Consider the following 14925-nt stretch of genomic DNA (forward strand, 5'->3'; position numbering starts at 1 on the left):
AAAAGTAACCAAAACAATAGTCGTGAACTGAGAGAGGGAAGGCAGTTGTAGCAGTTTTTTAAAACTTCTTCCTTTTGCAGTGATGCTCGTTTGGCTCACCACGGTGCCTGCACAGTCACAGGCAGGGTAACAGCTCACCGGGGGAGCTTTAGTTGCTTGCCTGTGTTCCAGCTCCACAGAGCCACTTGCACATGCAGCCTGTTGGTGAATGAAGAATCAGGAGCATGAGTAGATAGTGCTGTTGGGACAACAGACATCAGCATATCATTTCAGTGTGTTTGGTTGTTTGCTGCCAGAGCAGCTATTGGTATTTCTCAAGTGAAGCAAAATAATCAGTTACTCAAAAAATCATTTAACTTGATGCAATTAAAGTAATGCTGCACTTATTTGAAATGTCCTGTCTTCAGGATAATGGACAAGCTTTTAACTAGTACAGAACATATAACATTTTGGAAAGGATTGTTTGGTCAGAATGGCTTGCAGCTCAAAAATAATGTTGAAAAATCATTTCTCATGATGGCAGGAAGGCTGTTGATCTGTTCGTGCTGTAGGCAAGGTGCAGATTAGAAGGATTTGGAGTTATCCAAATCCAGATGTACAGTCAGAAATGCTTAGACAGAATGAGACACATTACATATCTTTTAAAGCATATAACCCTTTTATTTTTTTGTTAAAAATGCAAATCACAGGAAGATTTTAAAAAGCAGCCAGCTTGTCTTTCTTTGTAAATCATCTGTAATATTTAGTGTTCCAGTTTCTTGGCTTATCTTACATATTTAATTTAAGAAAAACAACCCTGCAAAATATGAAACAGGTTTGCAGTTAGCTCCAGTACTTACTGTTGTTGCTGCTCTCATTCATACTTGTCTAAACCATCAGCGTTTCTTTCTGGTGTAGCAGTATTGTAAATGTAAGCCAAGGAAGTTGCCAGCTGGCTTGACCCAGCATTATTAGACTCGAGTTTAGGCTAAAGGTCGCAGAAGTTCTTTATGTGAAGCATGTGTGTAAGTGGGAAAGCAGTCCTTTGCTGCAAAAAGGTGGGGGGCTTGCAAGCTTTCCCAGAGTGTCCCAGGCCTGAGGATTGGCACAGGGGCTGAAAAGGAAGAGCAACCCAGATGCCTAAACCCAGCCATATGGTGCCTGCTGCTGTCAGGAAAAGAAAGACAATTATAGACCAATTAATTGCTCTGTATCTTTTAAGCACTGGCTGGTTATGATGTAATCTGTAAAAGGCTGCAATACTATTGTGGGGTTTTTTTTACAAGGCTGTGTATTATTTTTTGCTTTATTCTGTCCAAGCAGAAAAAAATCTGTCCTTGGGATCCTGCAGTTGCTTTTGTCTTCATTTAGGACAATGATCTGTTACTGACTGATAGCTGATTTGTGGAAACGTCAAAATCTTGATGAATAGCTTTAGCACTTTCCTTACAACAAGTGGCAAACCCTTTCTAGTGTGCGCGTGGGCATTGACGTCACTCTCACTCCTCTAGGAGTTGGTGTTGCGTGATGTCCATAGAGAGTACTGAGTGGAGGACCTCAAGGCTTCAAATACATTATAGGTGGTTTCTAGGTAATGGAGCATTTAAATCTTAGCAAAAGAGGTTGACATGGATTAGTCTCAGGTGATTAGTCTGCACTCCTGCATTTTGCGTTGCGAAACCGTCACAGAAGAGTCTGGGGTCTGACTTCAGTGTTGCATTTCAGTCCTTGGTTGTAGAGGACAGCTTGAAGCAGGCTTTGTAATGATGAGGAAGTAGTGATGGGTTGCAGAGGTGAATGTGTCCATATTCTCTTGGCCTGCACAATAGTAAGCTGTTTACTTGGCAGTGAGAAGTGATGGCAAATATATGGAAGCGGTTGTTTTGTCGGGAAATGCTATAGCTGTCACAGGAAGGATGTCACAATGAAATGAGTTTCAGTATGAGCATATGAAAAGAAAGAACAATACTTTCTGGAGAAACTTTTTTCCATAATGACTGTGCTATGATCAGAAGTGAAGCACCTTAAAAAAAAATCCGATTGACTTCTGAGTGACAGAGAGGAACATGCAATGTCTTACCCTCTTCAGTACTTGTGATTGGAAAACAATGAATAAAATTCCTACCTTACCAGAGTAGTGCCTTGAGCACCACTCAGAAGTCACTTTGCAAGTTCTAATAGCAGCAGCAGCAGTAAACTTGCATAAGCAGCATCAGTAGTTAGATGACATTTCTGATTAAGCTGTCTTTTTAATCCTCTTCCAAATGCACCGTTATTTAATGTTTCTATTATGGTGATGCCATGAAGACTTAGTTAAGGTAGGATTCTTGTTGTAACTTGGAGATCACAAGTCGCACAGTAGCTCAGCTATGCTGCATAGTTGTTCTGTGCTGCATGTCAGAAGAGGTGCATAAAGCTGTCTCAAAGCCTTTTTCACTGTGTTGGGATGCTGTCTGGTCTGGTGGTTCATCTTCTGCTGTTACTGTATAGCTCCCTTTACCTCTCTTTCCCCTTTCTTCCCTCTAAAGTACAGCTGATGAAATATCATATACCCGTTCCCCTCCTTCCCCCCCCCTCCAGTTCTGGGGAAAATTGTTACCTTCATGTTCTGCTAAGATATTCATGTGGAAAGGCAAAATATCTTGTCTTTCTGTTATTCACTTTGTTACTGAAATACTAGAAGTTGCTATGGTTAGAGTCATCAATATTTCCATTTTAAATCTTTTTTGTAAACGTCTGAAACTGAGCTCAGCTAGTGTAAAACAAACAAAATCTTAAGTGGGGGAAAAACATTTCATGAACATACTCTTCCCTAATTATGAAATAGGATAGGCTCGTCCAGGGTTTGGTTATGCAATTGGGTGGGAATCTTGCCACAGTTAGGTACTGTAAAATTCTTAAATGTTGTAGTTTTAAAGGGGTTTGTTTTAATTTATTTTGAAAATTAAACTTTAAAACAAATTATTTATTCATTATGTTGAGAAAGCCTTTTGGAATCCTGTTATTGAAAACAGATAAAGTGCAAATCATTAAAGGGTATCCAGCTGTGACAGCTTCAGAGGTTAAACTGATTCACTTTCACTTGATTAGTTGTCATGCTGTCCCTTCAGAGGCATTTACAATTTCAGCTTAATTGCATGTACTTTTAATTTTCTTTTGTTTCAGACACTGTCAGCCTGCAAAATGATGATTCCACGGATTTTCATTTTCTGTAGGAAATGTGAAGATTGTGAGCTGAAGTAAAACGTGGGCAGAAATCTCTTGAGAATTTTGCCCTTTCTTCTTCTCTTCGAAGGATTATGTTTACAAGAAATTGATACCATCAAGTGACACTTTTTCGAAATAATTTAAAAAAAACAAAGAATAAAGCTGTATTTATGCTCAGAGAAAACTGGATTAACAATGAGGCCAAAGACTTTTCCTGCTACGACGTATTCTGGAAACAGCAGACAAAGGTTACAAGAGATCCGGGAAGGTTTAAAGCAGCCATCCAAATCTTCAGGTCAGGGGCTGCCTATTGGACCAGGCAGTGAAACTTCTCTGGACCCTAAGATTATAATGGGGAAGGATGCTGCAAGGCAGCAGCAGATGAGACAAACGCCCAAGTTTGGACCTTATCAGAAAGCTCTGCGAGAAATTCGATACTCTTTGCTGCCTTTTGCCAATGAGTCCAGCACTACAGCAGCCATTGAAGTAAACAGGCAGATGCTGCAGGAACTGGTGAATGCAGGTTGTGATCAGGTACGTATGAGTTTGGAGGGAGGTTGTTGTCACTGCTGTCAAAACAAGGGGATACTCAGTACTGAAGAAAGGATTTTGATGGTGGCTGTCAAAATCATAGTATCATAGAAATGCACCGATTCTTCTGGCAGTTGTGTTGCTGTATGACCAGCAGAGTAGATGGACTCACTGTGGAGAGACGTGTCTAGTATGGGGCTAATTTATGTTAAAGACAGTCATGGTGAGCTCTAGGATTCTTTTATGATTTCTCCAGTTGATGTGTAAGACTGAACAGGGGTAGTTTGTCTTTCTTTTCTTTTTTACTTCTTTTTTGTTTCTTCATTTTTCTCCACACTACTGGAACAAGTCATAGCTGTGAGTAATAGAGTTGAATTTTGTCTAGTATATCTAGGCTCAGTTCACTGTCAGAAGTAACTATCAGAAGTGACAGAGACAGTATATGGTATCTGAAGATGCTCACTTGCTGTTGGCCAGAAGCAGGTGGAACTGGCTGGATGTTCAGCAAGCAGCAGTGGTTCGGTACACACCGTTTCTTCCTACTTTCTTTGCTCTATTAAGAGGTGGTAGCCCTGCTCAGATAAGAGACTTGGAGTAGAGATGATTTTTTTTTGTCATTCTGGGTTTGATACTGGAATACACTTATTTCAAAGGCCACTCACTTGGTGCAGAACATGGTCTTTTTGTGTTGAGCTGTATTCATCTTGCTTGTGCATCCAGTATTGGTGTTAACTTCCACCTCTGTCCAGGAATAGTTCAAAATTTTGCTTTTCAGAGATGGAAGTGCTGGTTTGGGTTCAAATTCTGATTGTTGTAGGAACAGCTTTTTTCCAGTGTGTTTGAAAGGCAGTTGTTGACAAGCAGAAACATTTCCATTTATAGTCCTTGATATAAATTGGAGGGATTTAAAACCTAAGTGCTTTCAGTGGCATTTCATTGATTTCAAAACTCAACCTTCATTCACTCATGGCAGAGTGTGAGTCTCTTGACTCTCTTATACCATATTCTGGATCTGTATAACAAAACTAACATCAGGCATTATTATAAACATTGTGCATTTCCCTGGAGCTATGTAGCTACTAATTAGTGCTGTTTGTATTCCAAGGAGTTTATGCTGTGTGAGATAATCAGAGCTGGAGTAGATTGCAGATCCAATAAGAAGTGCTGGAGTACAACTAAACACTTCCTAGTCTAGTGAACCAAGATGCTGTACTGAATTATTTAACTGGAGGAACCAAGGATTTTCTCTGATCTTAAGCACACCATGAAAACACAGTGTTTTTAGAACTCTACCCTCTAAATTTCCCTAGCTGTTTAGGATGAGAACACTCCCTGTGTGTATGAGCCAAGGTTAAATGAGCACAGCTGGATTCTGGATTGGAAATGCACATTTGGTAGGTTACATGGACAAATCGTTCACACACAGAACAGGCTTGTTGGACTGAAATCTTGGAGCATACCTTGAACACACTACAGCACAGTAATGTTAAGCCAATGTGTAAAACAGAAATACCTGAGCACCTGTTAAAATGTCTTGGTATTTAAGGCAGTGTAATGCACTATCTATAGATGCATAAAGTTATTTGTATATGTAGCTATTTTGACTTAAATGTTCATACAAATGTTATTGATTCTTATAGAGAACTGAACTCCGTTTTGACTGATGTGGAGATTTTTCATAACTCCATAAATTGGGCTGCACATTTTTTGGTTGGTTTTTTTTTTCTCCTCGTTGGCTATGATTCTTCCATCCTCACATTTAGCTTTTCTGTCTAGCTGTGACTTGTTACCTGGGGATAGCATTATTGGGCCTATACCTTAGGCATTCAGATCTGGGTGTAAGCAGGATCACGTTTGGCTAGAGGGCACATAGAGGTTTCAAGAGTGGAATCCTGTGGATAAAAATGCTGGGGTTTCTGATGTGTGTCCAGGCCATGTGAAGGTTGGCTGTCCTGAAGGGATGGGATTGAATGGAGCTTCTTGAGATGGTGTGAATGGTGTCTGGCCCTGGGGATGGCGTGGTGTAGGGTGACAGACTTGACTACTACCTCTAGACTCTTCCTTTCCTCCTGGTGCCTGAGCGGTTTTGGGTCATATGTTGAATTGTTTCAGATCATGATGTGTAGTAAATCAGCCATCCCAAGCCACCCTGCCCCTGCTTGTGAATAAAAGCCTTCAAATTCCTACCTCAGGGACATCTTCTGTAGTCCTGTCGGCAGCTAACAAATCTTTGATTTAACAGAGAAGTGAAGTCAGCTTGAGGTTCTTTGGGGATGGTTTTATTTGCCTCTGGACCCAGTGCTAGTGTGAGGTTGGTAAATGAGCATTGAAGCCAATCCCACACCTTCCCCCTCAAATGCCAAGAGCAAATGTGGTTTTGAGGTTAAGGATTGCAATCCATGGATAGCTAATGGTCTACTTGAGCCTTCCCCTACAGCAAGCTCGCAGAGTACAAGATCTTACATCTCCTGATCTGCTTCATGGTACACAAATCAGCTGTTCAGCAGCTGGAAGCATCCTGAAGTTGGGAATTTGTCATAAGAGGCGCTAATCGTGGGCGTTCTAGGAAAAATAAGTAGGTGGCTATAAGATTCAGTTTGATCTTATGTGAACTCCATTTGCAAGTTGGATTTGGGCTGGTGTTTTTGGTGTTCTAGGTGGAACACAGGAAAGTTTATCCTAACCTTGTGGGTAGCCTGGACACCATACAAGGATTGTGAACCTTCTTCCATCTGTTTATTAGTCCACAATAAGGGATTTCAGAAGGGTGAAGGGGAGCAGTGACAATTGAGAAGGAAGGAGATTTTTAGAGGCTAGGGAAAGGATACTTCTATTTATTACTCTTATCCGTGCCATTCATTAACCTATCTGTAGCATGGTTAGATTTTAACAACCATTTCACGTCCTACAGGAGATGTTGCTTATTAGGGTTTGTATCTCCCTGTTCTGCCTAAGTGGCTCTAAGTATTAAGATGAAATTGAAATTGGTTTAATTAACAAAAAGGAAACATAATATTTTATTACTTTAGTGTTGCTCTATGAAAGATCCACACAGCCAGCAAATTGGCTATAAGCCACTTGGTAAACTTAACAAGTGTATGAAATGCAGTGTAATTAATGAAGCAAATAGCAAATTCTTGTATCTTGCACTTGCAGTCATCATAGGTGATGTGAAAACAGACTGGGTTTTTTTAATTGGTTAGGAAGTTGCCGGTGTCCTTTTAAATGTGCCGTGTTTTTTCAGAAAGATTTATTTTTCAGCCGTTACGTAGTTTATGATTTCAGAGTGAAATCTGGTTCCCTGAACTTAATGGGGACTTCACTGTTGGCCTGAAAGAAGGCACGTTTGTTTTTTTTTAAGAGATACAAAACAAAATTACACACATAATTAGTCATCGTTTTTCTGAAACAAAGGGAGTAACTTGTCTGTTGTTTGCTTAAGTCATCTTCTCAACAGTAATTATTTAGCAAGTTTCAATCAAAAATAATTAGTGCAGCATAAATAGTTTTGAAACTCATAGAACATGACTGCAAAAGTCCGGACCTTTTTTGCTGCAAAAGCTTGAAACCAGAAGCACTCCTGATGTGCCATTCTTTAGTAAATAAAACCCCTTGGGCTTGGAAGTGTAAGTTGCAGTCCCTGTAGAGGGACAAGAGCAAGGAGCGTCTGTCCTGTGGCCTGGTAAACCACTGGAATCACCTGCGGCAACTGGATGGTGTTTGGGGTGTGGTGGTAAATGCAGCTGCTGTTGTGGATTGAATTTTTCTAATGAATAGATGCAATTGAGCATATGATCAGTGACATTCCAGCAACCTGAATGGGCTGTACTGTACTTACTGTACTTCCTTGGAGCATAAACAGCCACAGACATTGTAGTTTAGAGTGGGCTGCAGCAGTTCTAGATGAACTGTGGAACGTTACATGCTTGTCAGTTTTGGTGGTTTTTTTTTTTTTTTTTTCCCTCAAGCAAACTTTCCTTTGAGCAATGGTGCCTTTTCTGGGTGAAGATTTCTAGACATGGCTTGTCTGAGCAGCTATTTTTAAGAAAAAAAAATCATGTTTTGAGATTCTTTATAGGCTGTGTACCTCCAGTGACTTGCTATCTGCTGTACAACTATGTGATGCAGGGAAGGTTTTATGCTTCCATTTATTCCAGAGGCATTTATAAATATATCCGCAGTGAAACATGTATACCTCATCTGTGCTAGTATCAGGACATTCTGAAGGGGAAAATCTGCCCATTAGACATTAATTGTGCTGTCTGTATGGAATGGTGTTTGTGGGTACTGTAATGTGTCTAAGAATATCAAGTTGACCATCTTGTCCTCTGTGTTACACTGAATTATGGGATTCAGTCCTTAGAGGTGGGACAGGATGGGGTTTTGTTTGGGTTTTTTTCCTTGTTCATTTATTTATTTATTTCCTCCTTCTTGCATTCCAGGATTCTTTTGATCTGTTCATCATGGGTTAATTGCATCCTTTTTATTAAACCCATTTAGCAAAGGTTCTACCCTGATTTGTGAGTCCTGCTTGAATCTGGGAAACTTTGAGAATGGGGAATACAGTATTTATGTCAATTTGAACAAATATTTGCACTTCTTTAAGTGAGGGAAATGATATTCTGCCAAATAGAGCTTGGGCTTTTTACATTTTGCATGTAGAACAAACATTCTGTTCTTCCTTTTCTATGTAGGGTTTTAGGTCATGCTTGTTCACCTGTGGTCCATGTGCCGTCGAGCACTGTGCTACTGAGCAGTGTGACTTTCCATCTTAACACTGGAGTGATGAGAAGAAGCAGATGAAATGCGGAGTTTTGTTTTGGCAACAGACTTGCTGAAGTTTTGCTGTAGTAAAATACCCGTTGTGATGTATTTGTTAAGAGGACAAGGCTAAAAAGACAACTTGCCTTCAAGGTGAAGGAAGGGCAACAAAGTTTGTAATAGCCCAGAGCAAACAGGGGAATCAATTTCAGAACATTGGCCTGTCCTGTAACAAGAGTTGTGCCTGCCCAGCTGTTTACCAAAACCTCAAGGATGAACATCCTAGTCATCTTCTGGGTGTTTTTGGTCCAGATTGTTTTGTTAGTGAAAAATGACTGAAGAATGAGCTTTTACAAGTTTGCCCAGGTTATTCTGTGGGACACAGGTTAAAGGTGGTACGAGTCATTACAAGCTATGCTGCAGGTCAGGGGGAATGTAAGTGTTCTTGGGTTACAGGGAGGAAAAATGGGATGTTCAAACGAGGGCACTCACTGCTGAATGCAGGAGAAGGGTTTTATTTTGGCAGCTGAAATAGATCTGATTATTGAGGCCAGCAGTCTCTTGTGTGTTCCTTTTGCATCCCTCATCTGAAGGTAAGTTGTTCACTCTGCCTTCACTGTGCTAGATGTGTTGCCAGCTTGTTTCATAACCTTTTCCTATATTTTTTCTTTCTAACCTCTCTTTGCTTTCAGCCTTTTTCTCATTTCTGAGAAGTTTCCAGTATAATCCAGTGTTCTTCATCAAAACATGTAAGGGAATGTGTTTTCCCACCAATACACCTGAAGTTAGCACCTTAAGTCATTTCAGTTCTTAGTTGATTCAGAAAATAAAGTGAGTCATAGCTTTCCAGGGGCTGAAAGCAAGACATGAGGTTTGCTCTTGAGCTGATACCTGCTGACACTTCTCTCTCCTAAGCCCTTTCTCTTGTCTCCAGTCTTCCTATGTTGCTGTCATTTCTTGATGATACTGTCTTAGTGAATGTACTAAAATTCTCTGTCATGACATAGCTCCCGCAATGTGCTTGGGAAGGTGCTCTTGGCTTTGTTCTGTGTGAGTGTGGCTTGTCCTGCAGAAGGGAAAAAATGAAGTTTATCTTTTCCCTTGTGTTTTTCTGGTGGTGGAAATATTCTTTAGCAGTAATAGGTGATTGAATGTTCTCCTTTGCATGACAAGATGTGGGTTCTTGGCAGCTGGGAAGTAATATGGCACTGAACTGCAGTATGTTTTACTTTGCCCTTTATTCTTGTTAGGCTCCTTTCTTCCTTAGCAAACTAGGGAATAAAGTACATCTTGGTAGTAGGATTATGTTTGAAATGCCAGACTTCAACAGTAGACAGGTGTGAATCTTGAGTTACGTTAAACTAATGCTTCCCTATTAGTCATATCAGATGAACATTCGAGAAGCTTTGGAGTTAATGTAAAAGTCTAAAATTATATCTTGCTGTAACAGGGTACAGGATTAACTTGCACCGGATACTTAAATTGTGTTTATTAAAATTTAATTGCCAGAAGAATGTTGAGCTATGGATTTTACGTTTTTTTTAATAAAAAAAGGAAATGGCATCTTCACAGTCATAAAAAATTCTGCATAAGCATTTACTTCAGTCTGAATAAAAAAGCCCGTGTGACCAAAAGTGAAGATTGCCATTATTATTATAACAGGAAGTTGATATCACAATAGTAGTAGGGTGTAACTGTTCCTTTTGCATTTTTTTGTTGTTGTTCTCAGCCTAAATCTCTGCTGTTCTTTTCAGCTTGTATCTGAGAGGAACCAATGCGGCTTTATACTGAGGCTGAAAAATAGCATCTCTGCATGGGGAGGGGAGTGTGGGGTGGGTTTTGGTTGTCTCTGTGGGGCTTTTTTTTTCTCAAAAAATTGAATGACTCTTTTAAGCTTAGAGAGATTTCAGTAGAAGGACTGGATGCAAAATTTTTGCATGCTACAGTCTTTAGGGGTCATCCAAAATGTGCATTTAGAACTCATTTAATTCAACCCATAAATGCTTTTCTGGTAGTTTCTAAACTAAACAAAAGCTTACGTTAGAGCTGCTAATTAAATATCAGTAGAATGCAAATCAAAATCCTTGGTTACTTCTCATGTGATACACAGGTATATGCCATACTTCTGTGGAGTGATTTAAAAAAAAATATTATTATTTATTCATTTTCTTTTTCCTAAACCATGGGCAAATCTACATCATAACTTACAATGCCAATCCTTTTTCCTCAGTTTGTTCTTGCTGTGGTCTGTGGTGTTACCAGTAGCAGTCTCATATTGTCCAGACTTGAGAGGGGTTCAGAATCTGCTTTAATAGAAGCCTGGTGAAAGTCAACCAGTGGAACTTGCTGTCTGCCAGCTCTACACATCTGCTGCAGATCGTCCAAAATACTGTTGGCTGCTGGAATATTTTTGACTTTATGTTACTTGGCAGCTTCTGCTGAGGTGGTTCTGTCAGCTCCCATCTTGACGGAGTCTCTCAGCTATGGCCGCAGCACAGCAAAGCTGGTTTGGCTCTAATGGTCTTGTCCTGCCATCTGGACTGTCACTAGCAGATCATGAGAAGCTTCTTGGATACAAATTGACACATAGAAATCAGGTTTCACCCAAGAGAAGCATGTGTGCGTATATGTATTATGATAACTGCAGTGTCTGCATGGTACCAGCTGTTTGTGAAGAATTTAGTCCATAGGATTTGGTACAGCACTGAAGATTTCTTTTTCAGTCTAAGTAAACAAGATTCTAATGTTCGAAGCTATGTTCTGCTTCCCTGCAGTGTAAGAGATGGATTTTTCCTGATGAGAAACTTGTGCTCTTCATTTTGACTGAATGCAAGTAATTAAAAATATTTCCCCAGGGAGGCAAAGGATGAAGAGAATGGGAAAGGATATGAAAATACTTAAAAATATAATTTCTAGGTCAGTTAATTTTCAGGAGGCTGAAGTCAAAGAATGTTGTGTACCCATATCTTTGTGAATCAGGTAATGGCTATGGCAAGAACAGTCCGTGAAAATAACCATGTTCTGTGCTGCTTTGTCTTTGTTATCAGTGTACGTGTGGGTATGTGAAACTGTTAAGTGCAACACATACTGTTCTCTGTGCACTTGGAGAAATATAAGCTCAGTGTAAGTAGAAAACTGTTGAGATTTATATGTATATTGCTTGAATGAACATTTTGCAACTGTTTTCTATATCCCTCATTACTCTGCTACAAGATTTGTAAATTGCTCATGTAATCCAAAGCATGCAAAGATGCTAAAAAGCTAGGAAGAAGAATACTGCTACTAGGGGATCATATAGTTAAGTTTTTGCCCTTAAAAGAAACTGACTGACTTAAGGACAACTAGCAGTGTAAAATTACTCTTGGGTAAGTCTTCACATGGTTACGTTTGGATTTTATCCACTATTTATGAATCCTTTGGATGGGGGTTATTTCAAAACAGAAGAAAATGTCAGCGGAGACTCAGAGATCACTGTTGCTGATCTGCAGCTTCATTCACTCCCTGTCTGGTTTGTTTTTCCACTGTATCAGATCTTATATGTCTTCAAGGTTATTCAAGTCTGTACCTTCCTTCCTTTACCTGTTGTCCTGTTGCATTGGTTTTTCTGCTCCATTGGTTTGAATGACTAATATTAACGCCTCCTACAGGCCTTTCTTTATGTGCCACTGAACACCCTGAATGAATTGATTTTATCATAACTGCAAACTATTAAGAACTATTACTTTTATAGACTTCAGCCTTATTTTTTAGATTTGATGTGGCATCTTGAAGAATTATAGATGCAACTGCAATGTGACTTTGCCAGCACGCCCCATATGTTTTCATTTCTGCACCTTTTCTTCCATTCAGTGTCAGGATTCCATAGTCTGTGCTTAAACTAGCCACCTGCCCTATTCATGCTTTTCTTCCAGCTTTGCTGTAGTCACTGAGTTCATTCCACCACCCTGCCAGATGTCAGCCTGATAAAGATGGATAAAATCTAATTTAATCAATGTAATTGGAACCTTGGAAATACTAATATGTGTGAGGTGGTCTTGTTTACAAAAAAAATCTGGTTGCCTGAATTAGAAGTGTAGAAAGCTGTGGCCATATGACAGACATCTTTGAATCAAGACAAATTCACTCCATATTGGGCAATTTTTGTCCTGGCTCCAAAGGAGTGCTGAATAATTTTCTCCAGAGATGTGCATTCCACCTTGCTGAAGCCTGTTTTTTTCGGATGGTCCAGCACAGCTTCTTGATTGAATTTTAGATGATTGCCTGTGCAGTGTGTGCTGCCCAGACATGGTAGCAACCAGCTGGCTGTGTGCTGGAGCAGGGTGGAATTTTTCTCTTTCTTTCAGGTGCTCCAGCAATTGCTATGCCGGAAACTCACTTCCATCTCCTTCCTGTGATCATTTCTTGAACCTTGGCTATGCCTTCCATTTAGAAAATCTTTTTATTATGTTTTCTAATGCAAGCACTAAGTTCACTGAGTGCTTTCTTGAAGATGTTTTATGAAGAACCTGTGAAACGTGGTGTTGCAGTCATGCAGATAGTGGAGAGAAGATGTTGATGCTGTGTTCAACAGAGCAAATCGAAGACCTAGAGCCTAGGAGTCTCCAAGCGGGCAAAAGTCGTCGGTCCCTGCCAGGGCACGTGGCGAGCCAGTTCCCCATCCTACCAAAGCAGGACCTCACTGGGAAGTGCCAGCAAATTCAAAAGCAAACCACAAGAATTTTCATTTGCGTTGGTGTGCCTCCCCCCACCCCTCATCTCCCTGTTTACTGAGAAGTGAACCTTCGGGGCTTTTAACCACATGAAAGTAACCTAGAAAAAAAGTATTTTTCAGTACTACTTTGGTGCTGTAAAACCTTTTGCAACAAACTTTTCCAGGAACTTCCCTGTGATTTGTACACGTCAGAAGCTGGTGAAGGTTGAGAACTTGCTGTTGCAGGCCCAGCACCTCACTCGGACAGAAATGGGTGCTCAGATTTGCTGCCAGGGAGAATCTATTCCCCCCTGAGCCTGGAACACTGCTCAGGCAGGAGAGTCTGAGACTATGAAGCCATTTTTACGTGAAAAGCTAATCCTTTATTTTCTCAAAAGCAAGAACAGCCATCAAAACAAGGATTTGCTTTTCACGTAAAAATAGCTTTATTATTTCCATACGCAAGGAGAGATCGGGGCAGGCATGCTTCCAGGTCAGCCTGGAGATGGGGTTGGATAGTGAAACCCTCTGTTCCTAAAATGGGCTGGAGCAACAGTTCTTGATGTGCTGAGCAAAGCTGACTGGCTTGGAGACAAGTGGGATCCCTTTTTTGGGTACACATGCATTGTGCTGGTATTCTGCTAGGGAAGGGAGTCAAGCATTGGCTTAGTGAGAACTTTACTCTTCTAAATACTTAGGTTAGTTTTACTGTTTTCTCATAATCATGTTCTTTCGGTAATAATAGGCATAGGTTGTGAATAACAGAGTACAGAGGAGTGTTTCTTAGGGCACAGTCTGTAACTGCAAGTGCTTAGAGTATCTGAGTAGAAGGGATGTTTGCAGGAGCAGTCTGTATTCCAAGACTGTGCTCAGTTGGGTACTGAGTAAATAAACAGCAAATGTGCAAATTTGGATAATGTTGCTCTGTGCTTGTTTTAGATAGTCCAGCTGTACTTTGGATTTTGTACTCTGTGGTAGCCTTCTTGTGAATCTTATTGCCATGCATTTCTAGATTTATATGAACACAATGTGAGACTTTTTCATCTTTTTATGTTGCTAGTTCATATTTTTACTTCCTTCAGGCATATTTGAGAGGTCTCTAAGGCTTTCAGAACTAGTCAGCTTGAATTTTCCCTTTATCTTCACAAAAGTCACTACAGAAGTAAGAAATAAAAGCACAGAAGGGGAATTACAGGCAGCATTAAAAATGTTCCTTCGGAACAGAAAAGCAGATTTAACATGAATTAAAAACTCAGCTCTGTTTCGGAGTTGCAAAAGCTCTTTTATTCACCAGAGAACTGTTAAAGCTAGTAATTTTTGGCATAGTGTCGGTCAGGGAAGCGTGACAAAGTGCAGTGGAATGCACTGAGCTGCGATCCAGCTTGTAGTGGTATATGACTTTAGTGTATGGAGCATTGCAGGAAGTGCTGGGGGGGTGGGGAGGCCTTTTCATTTCATCAGCTCCTGAGTAACAGTGTCCTGCTTCCTCAGACCCCACCTGCAACAACAGGGGGTCCCTTGGTTGCTTGGGCTAGAAGAGAAAACTTGGAGAGCCTGCATGGTCTGAATTACTGATAGAACTTGTCTCTGTTCTCTGAGCACTGGTGTGCAGAATGCAGTGGGATGAGAAAGCTGGGAAGAGTAGTGTGTTTGGGATTTCAGATCAACGGCACATATATCTAGACTGGGATCATATCCCCTGCCCCACCATGCTAGAATATGAAGATTCTTGGGCTGAAATTCTGCCTTCACTGGGT

At 40.4% G+C, this 14925-nt stretch overlaps 1 protein-coding gene across 1 annotated transcript in view; it reads left to right on the top strand.

The window, feature by feature from the left end:
• Positions 1–3381: 3381 nt before the first annotated feature.
• LATS2 (large tumor suppressor kinase 2) overlaps positions 3382–14925 on the top strand; it is a 41914-nt gene continuing 30370 nt past the window's right edge. The window contains exon 1 of the mRNA XM_009072416.1: positions 3382–3720. Within this exon, the coding sequence (XP_009070664.1) occupies positions 3382–3720 (339 nt within the window). The remainder of the gene's footprint in view (positions 3721–14925) is intronic.

The sequence above is a fragment of the Acanthisitta chloris genome, unplaced genomic scaffold, assembly GCF_000695815.1.
Source record: "Acanthisitta chloris isolate BGI_N310 unplaced genomic scaffold, ASM69581v1 scaffold33193, whole genome shotgun sequence".
NCBI classification, from domain to species: domain Eukaryota; kingdom Metazoa; phylum Chordata; class Aves; order Passeriformes; family Acanthisittidae; genus Acanthisitta; species Acanthisitta chloris.